General features: G+C 40.7%; 1 protein-coding gene across 2 annotated transcripts in view; it reads right to left on the bottom strand.

The window, feature by feature from the left end:
* The window catches only part of RFX3 (regulatory factor X3), a 638,508-nt gene that overhangs the window by 346,646 nt on the left and 272,321 nt on the right, over positions 1-19,541 (bottom strand). For both annotated transcript variants that reach the window (XM_078675714.1, XM_078675716.1), the window contains one exon: positions 16,554-16,678. In XM_078675714.1, coding sequence (XP_078531840.1) covers positions 16,554-16,678 — 125 coding nt within the window. The remainder of the gene's footprint in view (positions 1-16,553; positions 16,679-19,541) is intronic.

Below are 19,541 nucleotides of genomic sequence, written 5' to 3'. Positions count from 1 at the left end.
GGCTATGTGCTATGTGCGATTTCAACTTGTCACCTGCACTGAAGTCGAGGATGCTATGGCTGAGCGGGTTTGGGGAGGTGGGTTTAAAAGCTGAAGTCTCAAAGGATTCGATATGTTTGCACTCTTGTTGGGGGAGGAAGAAGGAAAAGTGGTAGTGCAATACAGAGATGTGTGGGTGGATCAGGAGAAGTCACAGAGTCAACAAGTGTGTAGGACATTGGTACAAGTGATTATGATGCACATTTTGTGGGAGGAGAGACCATATCTTGCTTAATGACTCCCAAGGTATGGGGAATATGTCCGCAAGTTGTATAATGGTAATAGAAACAGTGATGCATGGACAATGGTGAACAATTCAGAAAGTTAAAGGGAAACGCATCTAAAGTTTAGTAGGGCAAGTAGGTATGCTCATTATTGGGTGGATGCAAGGGAAAGGGATGTGTGGCCCTTTTCATTCAGCCTCCCAGTAAATGGGGTACAAGTTCACAACAAGGAGGACCGGTTTAAGAAGCAAGGGTACAGCTGGCACTCTGCACCGGGTTGCACGTACAGAGCAGATTTCAGATTCTTAGAGAACTGCAGTAGGTGTGATGGGGTCCATTCCAGATTACAATGTCAGGAGAGATCAGTTGAGTCAGTCAATGGTGGTAAAGATAAATGGATTGGTCAGCAGGCGACGAAAAAGTGAAGCAACCATGAATGGCCAAGAAGTACACATGCGTATTAAATTACTTGTAATAAAGATGTTCTTGGTGTGTTATGTGAGTTATGACATTGAGGAAGACACAGAGTTGAGTCAGGTTTTCTTACAAGGTTTTTCTATTTGATATCAGGGTCTAGTCAGGAGTTTCACAGCACCTAGGCTAAAGTCAAGAAAGGAACTGCCATTCATTTTAGATTAAAACAACTGAGAAATTGGTGTCCCTGAATCGAGGGCATCTCCATTTTAGTTGATCCTATTTAGGAATTTCAGCATAACACCCTTGGGGCTGGTACCCAAGAAGGAGCAATGTGAATTCAGCTCTATCTTACTCAGGAAGGAAGTCTAATGAACACCTTTTGCCCTAGACAGGAAAACAATATTCCATTGTTTGAACCAGCAGATAAATTGATGCTTAGTCAGGGTGTGGGCATACACCTGTCTAATGCAGAAAACTAGTCACCATTTCACTTACTACCAGTGCCTCCACAGAACTAAGCATTTGCGGATGTTGCTGCACAAGGGATATTATATCATGATAAATGGTTGGTGATGGGTATACTGTGCTCAAAAGGTTAAATAACTTTCTTGTGTGTTGACTGTAGAGTGATCAGAATGGAATTGCACATTATCTGGATTACCTTTTGTTTGTCAGTGCAGCGGTTAGGCGAACATAAAAGGGTGGTGGAAAGCTTTAGGTGCACGACAGTAAGACTGGATGTGCCACTAGCACTAGAGAAATGCGACGGGTCAGCAACGCAGCTTTCGTTCTGGGGTACTGAACTTGATACTATTCAACAGGCATCCTAATTATAGGGTGCAGAACTTCGTGGTATAGGTCTAATTTTGTCTGTTAACAAAGAAGGTGCTGCGGCAAAGTTTGACTGCCCAGATTAATTTTGCAACCTGAGTGATACCACAGGACAGGCCATTTTCTCTGAAGTTCTTAAAAGCCATGTCAAGGATGAGGCACAAATCTAGTAGAACATCAACATTTAGGCAACTATCCTTATTGTGTACATCACAATATCATCATACAGGGCTCCACACTTCTTCATCCACAAAAAGATGTTGGCATACAATTAGAACACAACAGTGACTGTAATACCATGCATTGCATTTACTCTCTCAAGTGCCCATGTGGGCTATTATACATTGGCAAATCAGAAAGAAAACTTAAACTTCGGATACCTGAACATAACAGCAAAAGTCGTAGCAAGGCAAGTTAAGGAAGCTTAAGTATCCAAAATTATATTTTTTATGGTTTCACTAGAATCATGAAATCCATTAAAAAAATATATATATGAGTTACGCCAAATTCATCAACTGTAAGCAACATATTAGGATAATATTTTGTTATGTAAAAAATGGTGAAGACATCAATATCACAACTGAACAATACAAGCCTAATGCTCTGCACATCTTTATAGCAAGGTGACAAATTACTCAATGCTTTACATTCCCAACTATGCCACTTCTGATTTTCAGATCCCTTTCTGTTCCACGTGAAAGCCTATCAGTTGACTTGTTTTATATTTGGATCTTAAGGTAACACTAAAAAATGGATAATTATTCATGGGGATATTTAGATAATACTCTTTCATGGATTTTCGCAACATATTTTTTTTTGCTAATTTACAAATGAGTTTTCTGCCCTTTAATTACCAGCTGAACCTGGGATTTGATTGTACACATTTTATTCTCCATAGCTGATAAACCACCTCCTCCTGACTATTTTGCACATATTTCTCTGCATCTTTGCAGTTCCCATACGGCCTCCTCGCGCTTCTTTCACCAGACAGAATAGAGACCTTTGAAGTACATATAATAATGTTTAGTTCTTTATGAGCCTACATTGGATTATGTCCATGCTTGGAAGAACGCTCATTTACAGTGAGAATGATCTCACAGGGGGTAGAGCTACTCATTCCTAGAGTCACTCTCTAGACGAGAGCATCTATTTTGACTCTAAATCAATTTCGTGTATGGGAACCAAATAGAATTGTTATAAAAATGGAAACAATAGCTTGGAATTATAAGCACTTTTTATAACTGAAGGTGGCCAGCCCACATACTTAACATTTATAAAGGTTTAGTCGTTTCAGATCACCATTTGCAGATTGATTTGTTATAACGCATTAGGGTGCCCAGCTTACTTTGTTAATGACTGTAATGTCAATGCAATAACTAACTGCAATCTATTCTTACTGTGTCCCCCTTGACATTTACCCCCTCTTCCTCCAATTATAAGGCCCAAACCTTTATCAAATTAATAGTCAACTTGATCTCATCACAATAAGAGGATAATGTATCCGACCCTTTATGCAGACTAATTATAGTCAAAAAAGACAGTGCCATCGTCAGACAGGAGATTAAAATGGTATGTTTGCCTCCACTTAGGTGACTTCAGTCAAGCCTTTAGTAAATAGACAAAATAAAGGGCAGAGAGCCAAGTACTCATGCATGGTTAACTCATATAACTCCTTTCAAATAACTCGATACAATACGCCTTGCATTGGCGTAACGAAACTTCAGGGGGGCCCTCTTGCAAAGTACATTAAGGGGGGGGTCCTTTCTCCGGTCCCAGACAGGAGCTCTCAAGCCAGGGGCCTGCCGCCAGTGCACAGTGCTGGCGGGAGCCCCTGGAGCTTGGTGGCCCACAGCAGAGGCTGTAGGGGCCAATGTTAGGTCACTGACTCCTTGCTATCGGGCTTGATGTTTACATCAGAACCACAGAACTACAAAGGCGTTGTACCAAAGTGTGAAGAGCAGCATGTGGGCACGAATCTTTTACGGGTCCATTATCCAAGGCACAAGCTCAGACCAGATTTTCAGTCAGAATTTGAGTAAGGAGACTACATCTAAAAAATAGTTTACAATTAAGAGTGAATCTCAATGACAAATCAAAATAAAGGTGAACAGCTGTGCAGGGTATCAGCTAGAATTGTTTTGCTTTTCTTATTCTAAACCTGGAAAGTGAAATAGAATAAAAAAAAATTGTAAATGTCCACAGCTGAACATAGACCACGCTGCCCGACACTGACAAGGAAATCTTCCATCCCTAAACCAGAGTAAAAATAAATTTTATCAGTGCTTAATTTGAGCCGGTGGTTTCCGGAGCTCAGCACTGGCACTTAACCTCTTCAGTGCTGCGCGAATTTCGCTGCAGTGCTGAAGGGTTTAAAATCGTATTGGCTCATGACGGAAATGTTCCGTCATCAGCACCGGAGCACCGACGCTGATGACGGAACCGTTCCGTCATGAGCATGGAAGGGGTTAATCATCAACACCGGTGCTTTTCATGAGCCCCAGTTAAGGACACATTCATTTATGGTAGGCGTTGGGATATTAAGTGATCTGTCCAGAATCACAGGATGTTGAGCAGATGTCAAGACTTGAGCCTGGTTCCCCAGCTCCAAAGTCGGCAGCTCTGGTCATTACGCTACACCCTCTCCCCACTTTCATGGTTAGTAGTTGCTTCTGTTTTAGGCGGCGCTAATAGGAGAGATGGGCAGGTGCCAGCTGCCACCTGACGGGAGCCTGCCACTTATGTTTTTATAAATAAACCACTGCATTAGATGCTCCACAGCTGGAAGGGATATTTTTTAAAAGACTGCAGTCTATGAAAGCGTTTCTCTTCATGGCTCCCACTTTAAGCTTTTTGTCTGAATTTCAAACTTCCAAAAACAAATTAAATGCACCGCTCAGACTCCAAGAAGTTGGTCTTTAGTGAATTTGAAGCCCGATGGGCAAAGCCATTTTGCAGTCATCAACCTTGAAATTCAGAAAATTAGGGAGTTTGCTGTAGATAAATTTAAACGACTTTTTGGTATGTATGAAACCCAGTGGAAGAGGTGTGGCACCGCGGACAGGGCGACTGACGCTGGAATCTGGGGACCACGGTTCGATCCCCGGCTCCGGCGGCAGGTTAGCCCAGCACCATGTGACTCTGGGCAATAGCTCGCTTAATCTTCCCGACGGCCCCCCAGCGCCTAGAGACCCTTACGGGTGATTGTGCGCTTTACAAATGTGGACTTTACTTTACTTTACTTTATTTCGTGAATCAGAAAGGAATTGCCAACTTGTAAATTGGTTTACCAACACATACCAAATCGCAATTAGAAAGGTTTTAAAAGGCATTCTTTACTAACTGTGCATCAGTATTTTATGTATCAATGGTTTGTGACCGCAATTATGGTCACAAACCATTAATTAGTTAATGTCACCTCAAATGATGTGGTAAATGATTGGTCTTAACTGAATGATGTCGGCATACTCAGGGGGAGAAGGTAGTGCCCACCACCTGATATTTTACCAAATGGGAACATTATTTTCTTTTTAAATAACGCCGGTTTGTTAAGGAACATGGGCTGCTTTAAAACAAAAAGCAATTCCCATTTGGGAATGCAACTGAAGGGATGATGGGCTGCAGTTTTTTCGAGGTTCTCAAATAGCAACCTACCCTTGTGGTGATATTTGAACATGACCGATGAGTGCATAGGTTGCATCACAACGGACTACTGTCGCAGGACATCAAATGCTACAGATGTGTCTGCTTCACACAAATGCGCCTACAACTTCCAGGTTCTTGGGCATCCTGCTCACTGCATCTGACTATGCAGATGAGGACTTTAAATTCCATGTTCACCACAAGCTCATGAGAAACATACGTAGGGATCTTCATATTGTTTTATGTTTCTAGTGAAATATCTGAGAAAGGACTTGATACAGAGTAAGAACTGAGAAACCACCCCTGATGTACAAAGAATCCAGCATAGAGAGTGTTAACAAGTTATGGAATAATGAGCGGATGGGCTGCCTTTCTCCTGTTGTCATGAACCTCTCCTGACTAAAGAAAACACATGAGCAGGAATCTAGGAGCACCTTTACAAGATACCTTTACAAAGTCTGTACAATGCCTAGCCTGACCGCTTTATTGAAGTCTTTGTTTGCCTCAGATTTGCTTTTTTGCTGTAAAATAGCTGCCACCAACTACCATAGCTTTCTCGTCTGTCGTTCCTTTGGTAGGTAATCCCCTTTGCTGGCTATAATGTACACTGAATAGAAGTAGTGACTGAACAGTCCATGTGAATATGCATGCACATACCCTTTTCCGGTCAGATAAAAATAAGTATGCAGATGTCCTCCTCACTCCATCAATGTTTAAAGAGTCACAGAAAGAAAAGTAGCAGAAACAATAAGCACGTTTATTATCATTTTCAGGTCTAGTGGGTGCAGACAATCTGGATCAGTGTTTTGAAAAGTCAGATGTAAAATATTATGCTCCACTTCAGACACTGTATACAGTCCAAATGGTAGAGGAAAATGTGGTCCTAAAACTTGCATTGAGAAAAACCTTGGACTGCTTCAGCACAGAGAAAAATAAGACAACAGGGCAAAGATGCTCCAATTAGATGTCAATTGATTCTTTGCACAATAATGTTGATAACTGCTTGTTTCAGGACTACCCAATTTGGTTTACATAAAAAGTATCCTAGTTTTGTGTGGTGCAAGACCTTTTACCTCCACTTGGGAACCATGCTTACTTATGACGATAACTACTGCAAGATGCAGCTACTATTAACTCAATCAGCTACAGAATAATCATCTAAGGCACAAACCACAATGAATTACTCTTTGTTGAATGAATAAGGCAAATGTAGTTGGTACTGGAATTGCCCCCTTCCTACCTTGCCAAAAGCAGGTTTCTTCGATTACATATGATTAGCTGCCAGTCTTTGAAGACCAACATCAGTACGAAGAGCCAAATCATATATGTGGTGGAGGGGGGGGGGGGGGGGGAGCCAACACGTGTTTCGTCAGTAAGGGTAAGACTCATCCCCAGCACAGAGAATATTTGAAACAAATTTGAACAATTACTGGTCCCTAGGGGTGCAAAAGGTCATGGCACCCGTCTTTTTGCATAACATTCAGAATACGAGTACTAAATACAAAGCGGAAGGTGGGTATGGAGCACGTTATAGTGATTTTGGCTATTGCGTTCCTATTTAAGGATGAAGATCAGCGCACATAGGATTTCCGCCCTTTTGGCAGGTCAGCTTAGTCCTTTCTCTAGACACTGACTCGCAAGGTCTCGCACACAGAGCTTGAATTACTACCGGGACTAGGGACCACTGCAGATACCGGTCATGTACTCGGGCTTGCTGTATGATGGATTGATTACACTCTTAGGACAGCGTTTTCGTTCCTAATAGGAAATGCATGGTATAAACTCGGTTATGACTTTACAAAACACGGATATTACACTATCACATTCTACAGATAGTGATACTGTGAAGACACGGATATACAGGGATATTGGACTGGATAATAGGAAGCGGAAGCTCTCCGCTGTGAAAGATAGTCGACGTATACACCAGCGTATTGGGAGATTTTGAATTAGATATTCAGGTAAATGAGCAAGATGGATTGCTTTTCTAAGTTAGAGAGATCACATTGGATACACAGTATCCTAAACCCTTATAATTGAATCCAACAGGTGGTACATATATTTGGTGATAAAAGGACCCCTGCCACACAAATATGAATAGATAAATTGGGTGTCAAGCTTCCAAGTTCACTATGGGATGATACTAAACAGACTGCCTAAAACTACAAAAAGGGCACACATTTTGTTTTATATTAAGTTCTACGTGCATGGGTCTCCACTTGTATTTGAAGCCTTCATCATATGGTTACTAATATGACACAAATATATAAGGGTGTATGGAGTACATAAGCCAATTTAATTACCCGTTTTTATAAATGAAGATTAGGATGTAAAATCCATTTGTTTTATAGCCCTGAAGAAGTCCAAAGTTTTACCCTCACTGACGAAACACGAGTTAGCTGGCTATAAAAACTAAGGAACAGGCTAATGGCTGAAAACAATAAAAGAAGATCAAAAAGAAAATATCTGTTGTGTTCTTTCTATGACTGGACTGTAATTTACATCACTGAACCAAGATTGTGTGTGCTAGAGTTATATATATTCACTATGAAGATACAGACAGTTTGATACCAGGTTTCACTTATGCACACAGTCAAAGCACCCCTCCCAGAACACAAGTTCAGAACTGCAACTGAGTCCTGGCCCTGGTACGCCTTGATCCACTTCTCGGCACACCTAGATCCACTTCTCGGCATCCTAGCCACCCGTCTTACATCAAAAAGGATTGTACTCCTAGCCACACTAAGGCCATTAAGGGACTGAGAAAGGAGGACTAGATGACCCCCACACCATAGAAACTATTTTGGCTTTTCCTGCAAGCACAAATCATTTACAGATTCTCTTTGTCATATTCCAGGCTATCACATCTAACATGCCACTCGACCTAAATGTGAAGATGAAGATCTCCAGTGCTAAAAACAACATACTACTAGGGATGAAACAGAAACCTGCAAGCAGGTAAAGGCGAGGAGAAAGGTCTTCTTTTGCTTTGCTTCGGTGATCCACAACTCAATCCCAGTTTATACCTGGCAAGCATATCCACTCCTCAATATCAGGCGGAAATAGAAGATCAAACACTTCAAGGAACGTCTCATCCAGATGAGAATACTTGGATGTCAAGTAAGAGACACTCTCATTCGTAAGCAAGTTTTCCATCCACAAACTTTGTTCTCCCTTTTAATGTATATAGCTAAGTTACATTGCATTATTATTAGGTTTGCACGGCAATAATATATATATAGATGTGTCTGATGAGTGGCTTATATGTGTCTGATGAGTAATTTACATATGTCAGGTAGGTCCATAGTTAAGTCATAACCGAGACAGATTTCTAACCTCAAACTTCCATCCAAATACTGCTGTGAAGAGTACCATGTCATGATACTTTTTTGGTACTTGTCCTCTGAGGAACAACCATTTTCAGTTGGAGCTCACATTCATTCCCACAACACCCAGCATGTTTCCCTTCAACTGACAAAGGCGCGATGGATACTACACAAACTCTGACTTTACTGCACAGCCAGACTCTCTCAAAGCTCGCTCCCATGCAATCGCTCACTTTTGGAAAGTCATTACCTGGCCTTTTGGCTTTGCAACTGCTTTTGTTGTAGCCGATGCTAAAAAGCATTGGGAAAAAGAAAAATACTAGTTGGTGGCAATGCTGAACAGCATAAGCATAAAAAGCCTGAGTCTTACCAGGCATATGCCCGCCTAAGTTGTGATTCAGCATTTCCCATTTCAGTTTTTTTTATTTATCACAAGTTAACATTCCAAGATGACAGACTCCCATCTTGCAGTGGTTAATTAATAAATTTAAAAAAAGGAAGAAAATGTGCACAAAGCACATTATAAAGAAAAGAGCAGCCCCAGAGCAAATTGCAGCTCCTTGGTTCTTTGAAAAATAAATAATCAATAATATCACACACACACACCGCCCCCCTGGCCCCCAAGAAAGAGGGGATAGGTGGAATGAATAAATTAACTCTGCTAAACAGAAGAAAGCAACAACGCTGAGCAGAGAGAATCGGGAGCATAGCGAAGAAGCTTAGAATGATGTAAACAAAAAAACTGCAACAAAAACGCAGAGCTGTGAAGGAACGGAGTAGGAAGAGCAACAAAGAGTGAGGGAAAAGCAGCACAATTGGGCCGGAGCAAGAAAACAAACATTGAGTGCTAAATGAAAAAGAAAATTCGTCTATTTTTTGTTGTTCCAGTTTTTATATAGAGCGAATTCGATCTGAACTTTACATGAGCAGCAGTTACATTCCACAGGGACACATTCATTTTTGGTAGGCACGCAGAGATTTAGCGATTTGCCCAGAATCACACAATGTTGAGCCCACGCGAGATTCGAACCTAGATCCCCAGTCGGCAGCTGAGGCCGTACAGCCACATCCTCTCCCATGGTCCAGGGGAGGATGCACACAAGAAGAGGAAGAAACGCCATTAGCAGGAGAGCAAATGAGCTAGACAAGAAAACCAATTAAGCGCAAGCAGTGGGCTGACCCACATCTCACTTTAAGTTCTGGTACTTCTACAAAATCGGCTGTCTGCAGGTGAGACCGAAATAACCAATATCAACTTACGTCACAACTTAGACATGGAAGATATCAGTTAGTTAACTAAATGCACTTTGTTATAAATAAAAATATAAAAATTGGGTCCTGGTTGAAAGGCCATTTTAAACATACAGTGCCCCGCATTTTCCAATTCGATTAGAATTACTAAATTTGGAGACTAAGTATAATGACATGGTTCGGTAGAATTCTTGGAAAGGCATTTCATAATACAGTTTGTTATATGAAAATAAATGGAAGGTAGACAAAAAAAAGTGCAACGTCAAACGGCTAGAGCAGAAGATGCGACAATAGAGAAGATGAGTTGGAGAGGCAGGGGAAGGTCGAGAAATAAAGGAAATGTAATCAGGTCTTCAAGCATGCATTCGTTGATTAATTAATACAACCGCTGTAGGGCTTAGAATGGGTTGTAAAAATGTACGTTGGGGTCCTAACTCTGAAATGTCAAAGAGACATTCTTTAACCCCGAACGGCAGTAATGTATTGTACAGTGGTAGCTCATGGCATTTAGGTTTTACTCTGACACAATCTATAATGCGATACATTATATCATATACGATCTTGTGTTTTTCAATTCTCCCTCCCAACTCGGGAGTCAGGGGCTTTCAATGCATTAACCTATTACCTTGTTGTGATAGTCTCTGACATTCAGTGACATTTTTTAATGAGATACAAAATGTCATTTGCTTCAAATGTGTACAGCCTGCAAAGCATCGATGGTAAAGTAAGCAATTTTATGTACTTTTGATATTGAAGAAGTGCATTAGTGAGGGGGAAATGCATAATGCAAATATTTTTCATAAACGGATCTTCACAGAAGTATGCACTTCTGGAATTCAGTTTGAAGGGAAACAGAGCTCTGACTTCACCAAAGAAGGATGCAACTTCAGGTACTTAGAATTCAGGCACGGGTCTTTTGCACTTAAAACAGCATTTACAAAGGATCTGTAAGAATCATTTCTTGCAAAGTATTCTTTCTGCGCCATATTTCTACAGATGGAAAGATGTACTAAAAATGTGCTTCAGGTGTAAGTGTGAAATTTGTGTTTTGGGTATCCTTTTGCAAATGCATATGAAATAGCAACTAAAAGACCACATAATGACTTGAAGGTGGCTACAGTGGATTGCCAAGGGCAAAAGGCAAACAATCCAGCCACTGTAACAAGACAGAAAATATATAGCAATATCATTATTGTGATGCAGGCATCCTTTGTCCTCGATTTCCCTTAATTGCATAGGGATCCATTACAGATGGCATTGAGCAACAGAGCGAAATGGCTTTTACCAAAAGTACTAGCCCATGTACAGAGGACCAATGCAGCAATGCACCCCTATTTTTAAGGGGAATGCCCTTTCCTGGCCACTGATAGCAAATAAACCGCCCTGACTTCTCCCTCAATTTTCCTCTCCATTGTCAATATCTCTCTTGTTAATAGTGCATCACCACTTAACCTGAGAATTGGTCACATCTCGCTTAAGAAAATGTCATCTCAAGAGATAACGCATAAACAGCAATTCTGTTCCATAACAAAACTCTGCAACCTAGAAATAATTATGAACTATACTTCAGCAGTTAATCACCTTGAATACAATTAAAACAACCTAGCAGGAACTTATATTATGGTTTTTTGTCCTCAGCCACTATTGAAGCGGTACATATAATGGAAGGAGGAAAGATGTCTAGCATGGAGCAGTCGGCAATGTGTGGAGCGTGCAAGGGTGCACTCATGACTATCTTTCTCTCGCTCTCTGGTTGCCACAGAGAGAAAATGACCTGCATTGGTTCATAACGGACCTTTCGGAATAATCTAAATTTGTGAAGATTGGAAGAATACTCGCAGTTCTATCCTGCCGATCTCCTAGTACCTGTCATGTATTTCCGTGATGAATCATGAGCCTATATGTTTTTTGACATATACCGGAAGCTGCAAGGGTATCTGTGGTACAAAAGTGGCATATTATATGCTGAGCATACTCAACTCTTGCTTAAGATGTGAAATGCTACAGCAACTGATCGCAAGATAGTCTATGGTACTCAGAGTAAAACAAGTCAGTCTTTCTACCTCATGTTCAATCTCTGTAAAATAAAGTGCTGTCCCTATTCCATGTTTAAAACCCTGATGTTTAATCCTGTCTCTCTCACTCTGCCAAAGAGTCTGCCATTTTCCTTAGTGTTATCCTTGCAGGTCATCTGATTCACATCAACTTCTATTCACTTTAACTCCTTAGGAAGATAATGACATTTCTTTAACTTTTATTCCCCCATTCGTGTGTTGGTCGTTTCACACCTAAAGTAATCTTTCACCTCTAACAGTGGGAAAAGTCCCAAAGAAATGTTCCCTTGGATGCTGTGTGCTGCTACACTAGAGATCAACAAAATGGCAATCAATAGGTTGTTCTTTAACTGGCTTCCACTCCAGAGCCTAACTGGTTGAGAGCATGCTGAAATTTCTCAACAATTTTCCCATCTCAATGATAAACTTAACAAACAGCAGTCAACATTTTCTTTGCATCCACAACTCGCTTTGTTCTAGAAATTTTCCTTGCAAGAAATAGTTCAGAACACACATCAAATTATCCCATCTCTTCCTAACCAACAAATTCCCTCCTATTACTCACACCTTTCAGTAAACTCTCTCGCTGGATTGCAAAAATGTCTTTATTATGCAGTTCTTCTTACATCTACTAAATTTAAGTGTGGTATATGGCTCAGACTATCAGCAAGCCGATTCCCTTGAAAACAAGACTACTTCCCATGTCAAAGGCAAGATGATTATGTGATTTTTAAAAACTGAATGCATGTTCTTTCCCAGAGTTTGAAGACCTGGTGGCGGTTAGATCCTCCCTTCAAAGAGACTACAGATCACCATTCAATTTATAATACATGAAAGGGTAGGAATTTAATGCACTCGTTGTTGCATGGTGTAATTTGTGAACAATTCAGCCAGGGCATGGAATGCTGAAGATTATTTTTAAGTTAAAAATATATTTCTTTAGGATCTTGTTTGTTAAGTGAAGTAGACAACAGTCACATGAGGTGGAACTGTTAATCTATGGGAAGTCATAGTTGAATAATTCCTTCTTTGTGGGAATCATTGTCATTAAAGAACAGGCCTTATGCACCCCAAAACATTACAGACATTAACACTAGGTAACAGATCCTGAGGAATGCCGCATTATGTAAACCAGAATGAATATTTGAAATTAATTAATCAAAAGTAGGCATATTTCTAAAGAAACAAGTGGAAATGGGGGTTTAGAAATGTTCTCAGTATGACATTTTCACCCTATTAAACATTATACTTTTCCCTAAAACAGTCACTGAATGAAGTGTTGGGTTCTTCCCCAAAGACATTTTACATAGAAATAGAAAACTGCGCAATTGTAAGGTATGCTTCACACATGTTAATGTCATGAGTCACCACCATAATAGGTCTTGGAATGGGGCGTCATCAACATGAAAGTAACCAAAAGCCACAAAAACAGTGAGAGACTACCCTGAAATAACCCTTAAGTAGAATACACTTATGTGATTGTACTCACTTTGAAGGCTCATAGCTTATGGAGGAAACACTTTCAATGCTCTTATGCAGTCAATTTAGTATTCCTTCTCAGGGGCAATACAAAGATACAGGAACCATTTGCTGACCTTAGGGGTAACTTCATGGCTTGTAAGCATTAGTTTATGAAACTCTACATATACCCTGAATGAAGACATGATAGCTTCTTCTGGATTTATTAGTGACCCAATGGCAAATAAGGGAATCACTGTGTTCAGCGGTTAACAGATTTGAAACGATTATAACTGCAACCATTCTCAGAATTTTGACAGACATTTTTATCTGGAATGGCCACAAAATGTGTTGAAAAGTTAACCTTTTGACTTCTGTGAATCCCCACTTAATAATTACTGGAATATGGGGCCACCACCGAGTCATTACTGGAAGCCGAGGATTCCGGCCTAAACAATTTTGATGATTGAACTGCAAAACAATACACAAAAATACAAGAACAAACATTCATCAAATACACAAATGATTAAATATTTTATTTAATTCACAAAAAATATAAATAAAATAATGTTTTTATTTTTAATAGAAAGGTATGAGCTTTTTTTAATTCAATTGAGGCTATCCATTGTCCATACTATATTCTGTTTGATATGCACTTGCACTGCTTCCACAAATCAGTCTGAGGATACCAACTCAATTTTTTTGCCTCCAAATTCAAATTTCTTTGCATTTAAAGAACATTTTAAAATTGTCAATTGTTATATTTTGCATCTTTTTTATATAAACTTTATTAATTTGTTAATATTATTCAATTTTCCAAGCAATCATGGTCCTCCAGAGTGGGTATCCCAGAACTCCAGGGGTCCCCGGACCACAGGTTAACAACCACTGGTCTATTACAATAGCTCTTTCTGTCTTGCATATATATTCTAATAAGTATCGCTGTAGATATTAAAAGACAATTTAAGCGTGAATACGGATGTGCAGTTGTATATGTGTACAATGTAGGTGACAAGTTAAAATACCATTAGATTTTAAGGGTTTGCATTTCTTTTGTTTTTCTCATAGAATACAAATTTCATAATAATAAGCTCATTTAACTCAAATTTAAAAAAACTAGAAATATCAAAGAAATATGATGTACCAGAAAAACAAGTTCATAATACATCTCCATATAAATATCTGGATAATAGAAGAAAATCATGATGCTTCCTACGAATTGTAATCAAGCTACGCATTAATTAACTTTCTAACGAGGACCACATTTGTATCTACACCTCAATCAATATATAGTGCTGCTCAAAAACATGCTGTATTTGCCTGGATTTGATGTAGGTGAAAGTGACCGGTAAATGCGGTTAGATCCTAGTGAACAAGTTGATGTGACAACTCCTGCGGCGCTGAGCTTTCTTAAATGTCTTTTATAGATTTATCATGGGGTTCGGTTAAAACAACTCCACAAATATGACGGGACCCTAAATCTTTGTTTGGAAGCCGCAACATCTTCAATCGCTTTCTCTTAGCTCCACACTGTATTTAACCACCAATCACTCACGCACCCAGAATCAGGAGCCATAATCAGGTATGCGCACGAAACACCAATATACTCAAACACCTTAAGAACATTGGGGATACAGTGTACCTCACATGTAGGTCACATGTGCCAATCACTTCAGGGATATATGACGGTACAACGCGTACCGTCACAACGCATACCTTTACAACGCGGCCGTGACAACGCAAGTCGTTACCACGACTTGCGTTGGGGGGGCGCGGATTTCGAATAGTTTAATTTACTATTCTAACACCAGTCCCCGTGGACCCTAGGGAAGGTGTTAGGATAGTAAATTAACTATTTTTAGACCTTGAGCGCCCTCCAGCGCAAGTCGTGGTAACGACTTGCGTTGTCACAGCCGCGGTGTAAAGGTACCGCGTTGTGAAAACATCGTTGTAAACGATGTTTACCCCCTGGAGCATTTCTTCATGCATTTCTTGTACTGACTGCATAAATACGTAGGTTAATGCTGACTGAATAAGAATGTATATAACTGCATATTATAATTGTAGAATACTATTATTGAAGTGCTATCTTTGGTTGTACAGTTATTAACACACTAAAATGATACTCAAATTGTTAAGCCAAATACTACGGGCTGCACTTCAAACAAGAATTAGGAAATCCAATAGGTGTTGCCTTTCATTAGAAATGGTAAAAGAAGCATGAAAACGTGCATGCACATCTATTGTGATGCTGCTGGCAGCTTGTCTTTGTGTCATTCCATCATTGCGTATGCGTGCACATGCATGATGACATGCGCGCATGTGGACCCTAGTTTATTCTTTAAAAAAATTAATTATTGACTGTTTCAAGATGTGGACACTTCTTGGAGTAGTAAATAAAAATAATGCAATTTTACATGTACAACAACTTATTTTTTATAAAGAAAATGGAGCACTCTGGCAGCTGTCTGGCCCCTCAAAGAATTTGAGAAAAAAATATTCTAAGACCTATGAGGGGTGCAGGAGCAAGGGAGAAGAGATTTGTGGGGGAGGAAGAATGAGTGGGCAAAGCAGCAATGGACAAGCTTGAGGCTGGGCAGAATAGAAAAAAATAAGCTGTGGTGTCGGATGCAATTGCCAGAATCAATGAGGAGGGAGCAACGAGCGTCAGATGAGGAGAAAAGCAAATCACAAGGGCACAATCAAGTGGGAAAAGCAATAGACAAGCTGGAGTGGGGCTGGGCGAGGAGGGATCAACACAGAGCACACATGGGGCAAGTATTTCAGGGGACGCAGCACACGAGAGATCAAGAAAACACGCAATTTTCTTGGAGTGATGAAGGAAAAATAAAATAAGTAATTTCCAGAATTTCAGCCACAGAACGATACAAGTCATCCCATCAAAATGATGGTAAAGAAGCTATTCTCAGGTTAGGGACAAACACAAGAAGAAGCTGGAAAGCCATTGAATAAGAAGCAAGCAAACGAGAGAAACCATAAAGCCAACCAACATTTGACAATAGGCTTTTTCTAAACCCATTGCAAGTTTCTGGTATGATCCCCAAGAGGTCTTTCGAAACCAGAGAGCTTAAAGTAAAGACCTAAAAACTGATTAAGCAATCAGAATAAGAAATGAGTATAACACACAAAGAATTCTCATAGTTTAGTCACTTCAAGCCATGAACGTAAGCAAAAGGTCAAGGAAACATTTGTGAACCAACAAAACAGCAAATGTACTACAGTAAAATAGATCAACAATTAAAGTAAACCCTTTGCTTTCTCAAGTGTTGGTGATTCCTTAATATAAAACATACCTGTTGCTGGACTGGAACTTGTTGAACTACTTGTGTGGGCACTCCGGACTGGCCAGCTACTGAGGTCTGTAAAGTTACCGTCGAACCTGTGTCCGAGCCAGTCTCTGACGTCTGCATGGCAGTTTCTAAGGAAAATTAAATTGGTAATCAAATTTAGACAATGAGTGTTTTTAAGAACTACTTACAACTTTTTCTACGTATCTAACTTGCGTCTGCCCAACGGCAGCCTAAACACTAGTGCAAGAAATAAGATTTTCAGAGAACTATAGCACAAAACCTTATTGCTAGTACAGTTATAAATAAAAACATATGACCCCCGGAAGTCAGACAGCAAAAGAGTATACTACGGAGACAGGCACAGTCCAACAATGGAGGCCTACCATAAACAAGGCAGTAAGAAGGAAAATAGGACAGTTGCATTAATGAGTGAGGTATTTTAAACATTTGAAGGATTATGGTGTTCTGGATATCACATGGGGAGTTGAGGTATTAATGTGCCTATTACAAATGCCACATGTTTAGGCCCTTTGGTTGTCATCAATAGTGGCCTGGTTGGTCATGAAACTAATGTTGCAAGCTATATTTGTAATTGTATCTGGGAGTACCAGAGGGCCTTGTCTGGCTTCTGGTAGCCTAAGCCTCCCAAACGCTGTTGCTCTTCGCATCTGATCGGTTTAAATGATCCATTCATATTTTCTCAAAGTTTCCCAACCAAGGCATCTAATCCTATGTCTGCATTGATGACCCTTGTTGTGACCCTACTTGTGAAGCAGGACTCTTAATACCTCCATTGAAATGTCTAAAACTCTGGATTATTTCAAAAGGTTTCACAGTTACTCCGATAAGCTTGCCTGCACAACACATGCTACAGCACAGCCATTTCTCCGCGACATCCAGTTAACTTTGCCTGCAGATCCTGTTGTGCACTGTTACTCTCACCATTCAATTAATCTTGTATCTGCCCTGAGGTGTGCCAGCATTTACAAGAACAATCCTTAAACCGGTGTACGTGTGTGTGTGTGTATATTTATATATATATGTATGTATATATATTTATATATACACTGAAAACATCAAAAAGCTAAAGTGAGTCCTAGTTAGGTGTCAGTTAAAATATAACGTTAAAGCTAAAAAAGCACTGATATCCAGAAGTTATAGTTTACATTTACTAGAGCATGTGCCCCCACCTTGTCCAATGATGCCATCAACTATTTCATTTGAGATGTTATCTGTGATGCCTTCAATGATGTCATTGAACATGTCATTGGTGGTGCAGTCTGTGAGGTCATAAGCAGAGCTTGATGAGGGAACACGTTCTAGTTAGAGTAAACTATAATGGATAGACTTCCGTTGTTTCTTTAACATTTTACATTTTAACTGAATTTTCACCTAAATATAACATTACTTTAGTCTTTATTTTTTTGTGAATTTCCGAGGTTTTTAATGTAAAGTAAGATATTATTACCATACCTAACAATAACTACATGTTAACCTTTGTTGTTTTCATGAATTTCTAGTTTTACAAAAAATGTAAAGTGCTATCTTATTACCACACCCAAGCCCTTTCCCTACAGCCCCCACAGATGCCCAACATATGCCACTGTGCACAGCCTTTGGACATCTGCAGTGTGGGGTTGGCTGCCAGGCCAACGCCCAACACCCCTAGGGGTAACCGATCTCACTTTTTTTTTTCTTTTGGGCCCGGGGGTCCTTTGGACCCCCCCTACAAGCACCAGGGTTTAGGTGTACCCATAACCTGCCCCATTACTATTATTTTTTCTAACTTCCAAAATCAATGGTTGCTACAAATAATTTTGAACTTAACAATTATAGTTCATCTTCCTCTACAACCCATACGTGATCCCAGGATTAATAGCTCTGTTCCTTGGATTCATCACCAGGAATCACTGTGCAAGAAAATACATTCTGATTGGCATCTTAAGAAACCACAAGATTAGTTTATCTTTACTTTGTGGTGGGTACAGCAACTATATTCAGATATTATTACAAACTCGGGTATATGGGAGGTGTGATCAAGATGGTGGCAGAGGCAGACGTCTCTGCCTAGGCTCCTTGTTCCATCTGGCTGATCCTACATTTAACCTGGGCCCATCCAAGCCATCTAGGTGGCTGCCTAAACACCCCCCTCCTGCACCCTGGGCTGGTGCTGAGATCGGCGTCGCCTCCGCTGGAACTAGCGGGCACTGAGAATCTATCGCACAGTGGGGAACCGCGGCTGGGCCACTGCTGCGGCAAAACCTCAAATAAAGGGATGCAAGCTGTTATTGGGACTCACGGAGAGTGACCCTACCTCCCGTGCGGCCCGCCAGAGACTGACAGAGGAAAAACTGGCATGGAGCATGCCCTGGGCCTGAACACACACCTCAAAGCTGACGTGACTATGTGACGTAGGCTGTACGCGGTGCTCTGATGACACTGTGCAGCCAGTCCCACACCGTGAGCACAGCGCATCTGGACATTGGTGCCTGTATTGGGGGTGAGGCGTGGGCCTGGCCTGCAGGACTGTTGTAGAGGAGGAACTCAGTGCAGAAGCCCCTGAAACTCAGTGAAAGGCAGCGAGTTGAACTGTACCAACTGGGAGACTGAGGAGCTTATGACCTGCATGGTGGGGCCTGTGTTTATACCGGAGCCCTTCCAAGTGCCTCTCTGATGGGCGCCCTCGTTATGAGCACAGGAAAGTAGACTGCAAGGTTACCTACTACCTCTACATTGGAAACACTGCTTTGATCTTGTGATATCAGGGAATGCCTGAACTTCATCTTCTTCTCAGCGGGAGACCTGGTATTGCCAGACACCACTGATGCCGGCGGAAAATGCATAGGCCTGGAATGCAGCACGGAAAACTGTGGCCCAGGCCTCTGGACCAACAACCAAACCCCTTGGTGGTCTAGCGAAGTGGTGATACTGAGAAATCTCTTTTGTATTGGAGTAAACCAGTGTATGTCGGGAGAGCTCTATGTGGCCTGG

The sequence above is a fragment of the Lissotriton helveticus genome, chromosome 2_1 (genome assembly GCF_964261635.1).
Source record: "Lissotriton helveticus chromosome 2_1, aLisHel1.1, whole genome shotgun sequence".
Classification (NCBI taxonomy): domain Eukaryota; kingdom Metazoa; phylum Chordata; class Amphibia; order Caudata; family Salamandridae; genus Lissotriton; species Lissotriton helveticus.
The sequence above is the reverse complement of the archived record's forward strand: the minus strand, read 5'-3'. Positions and strand labels throughout refer to the sequence as shown.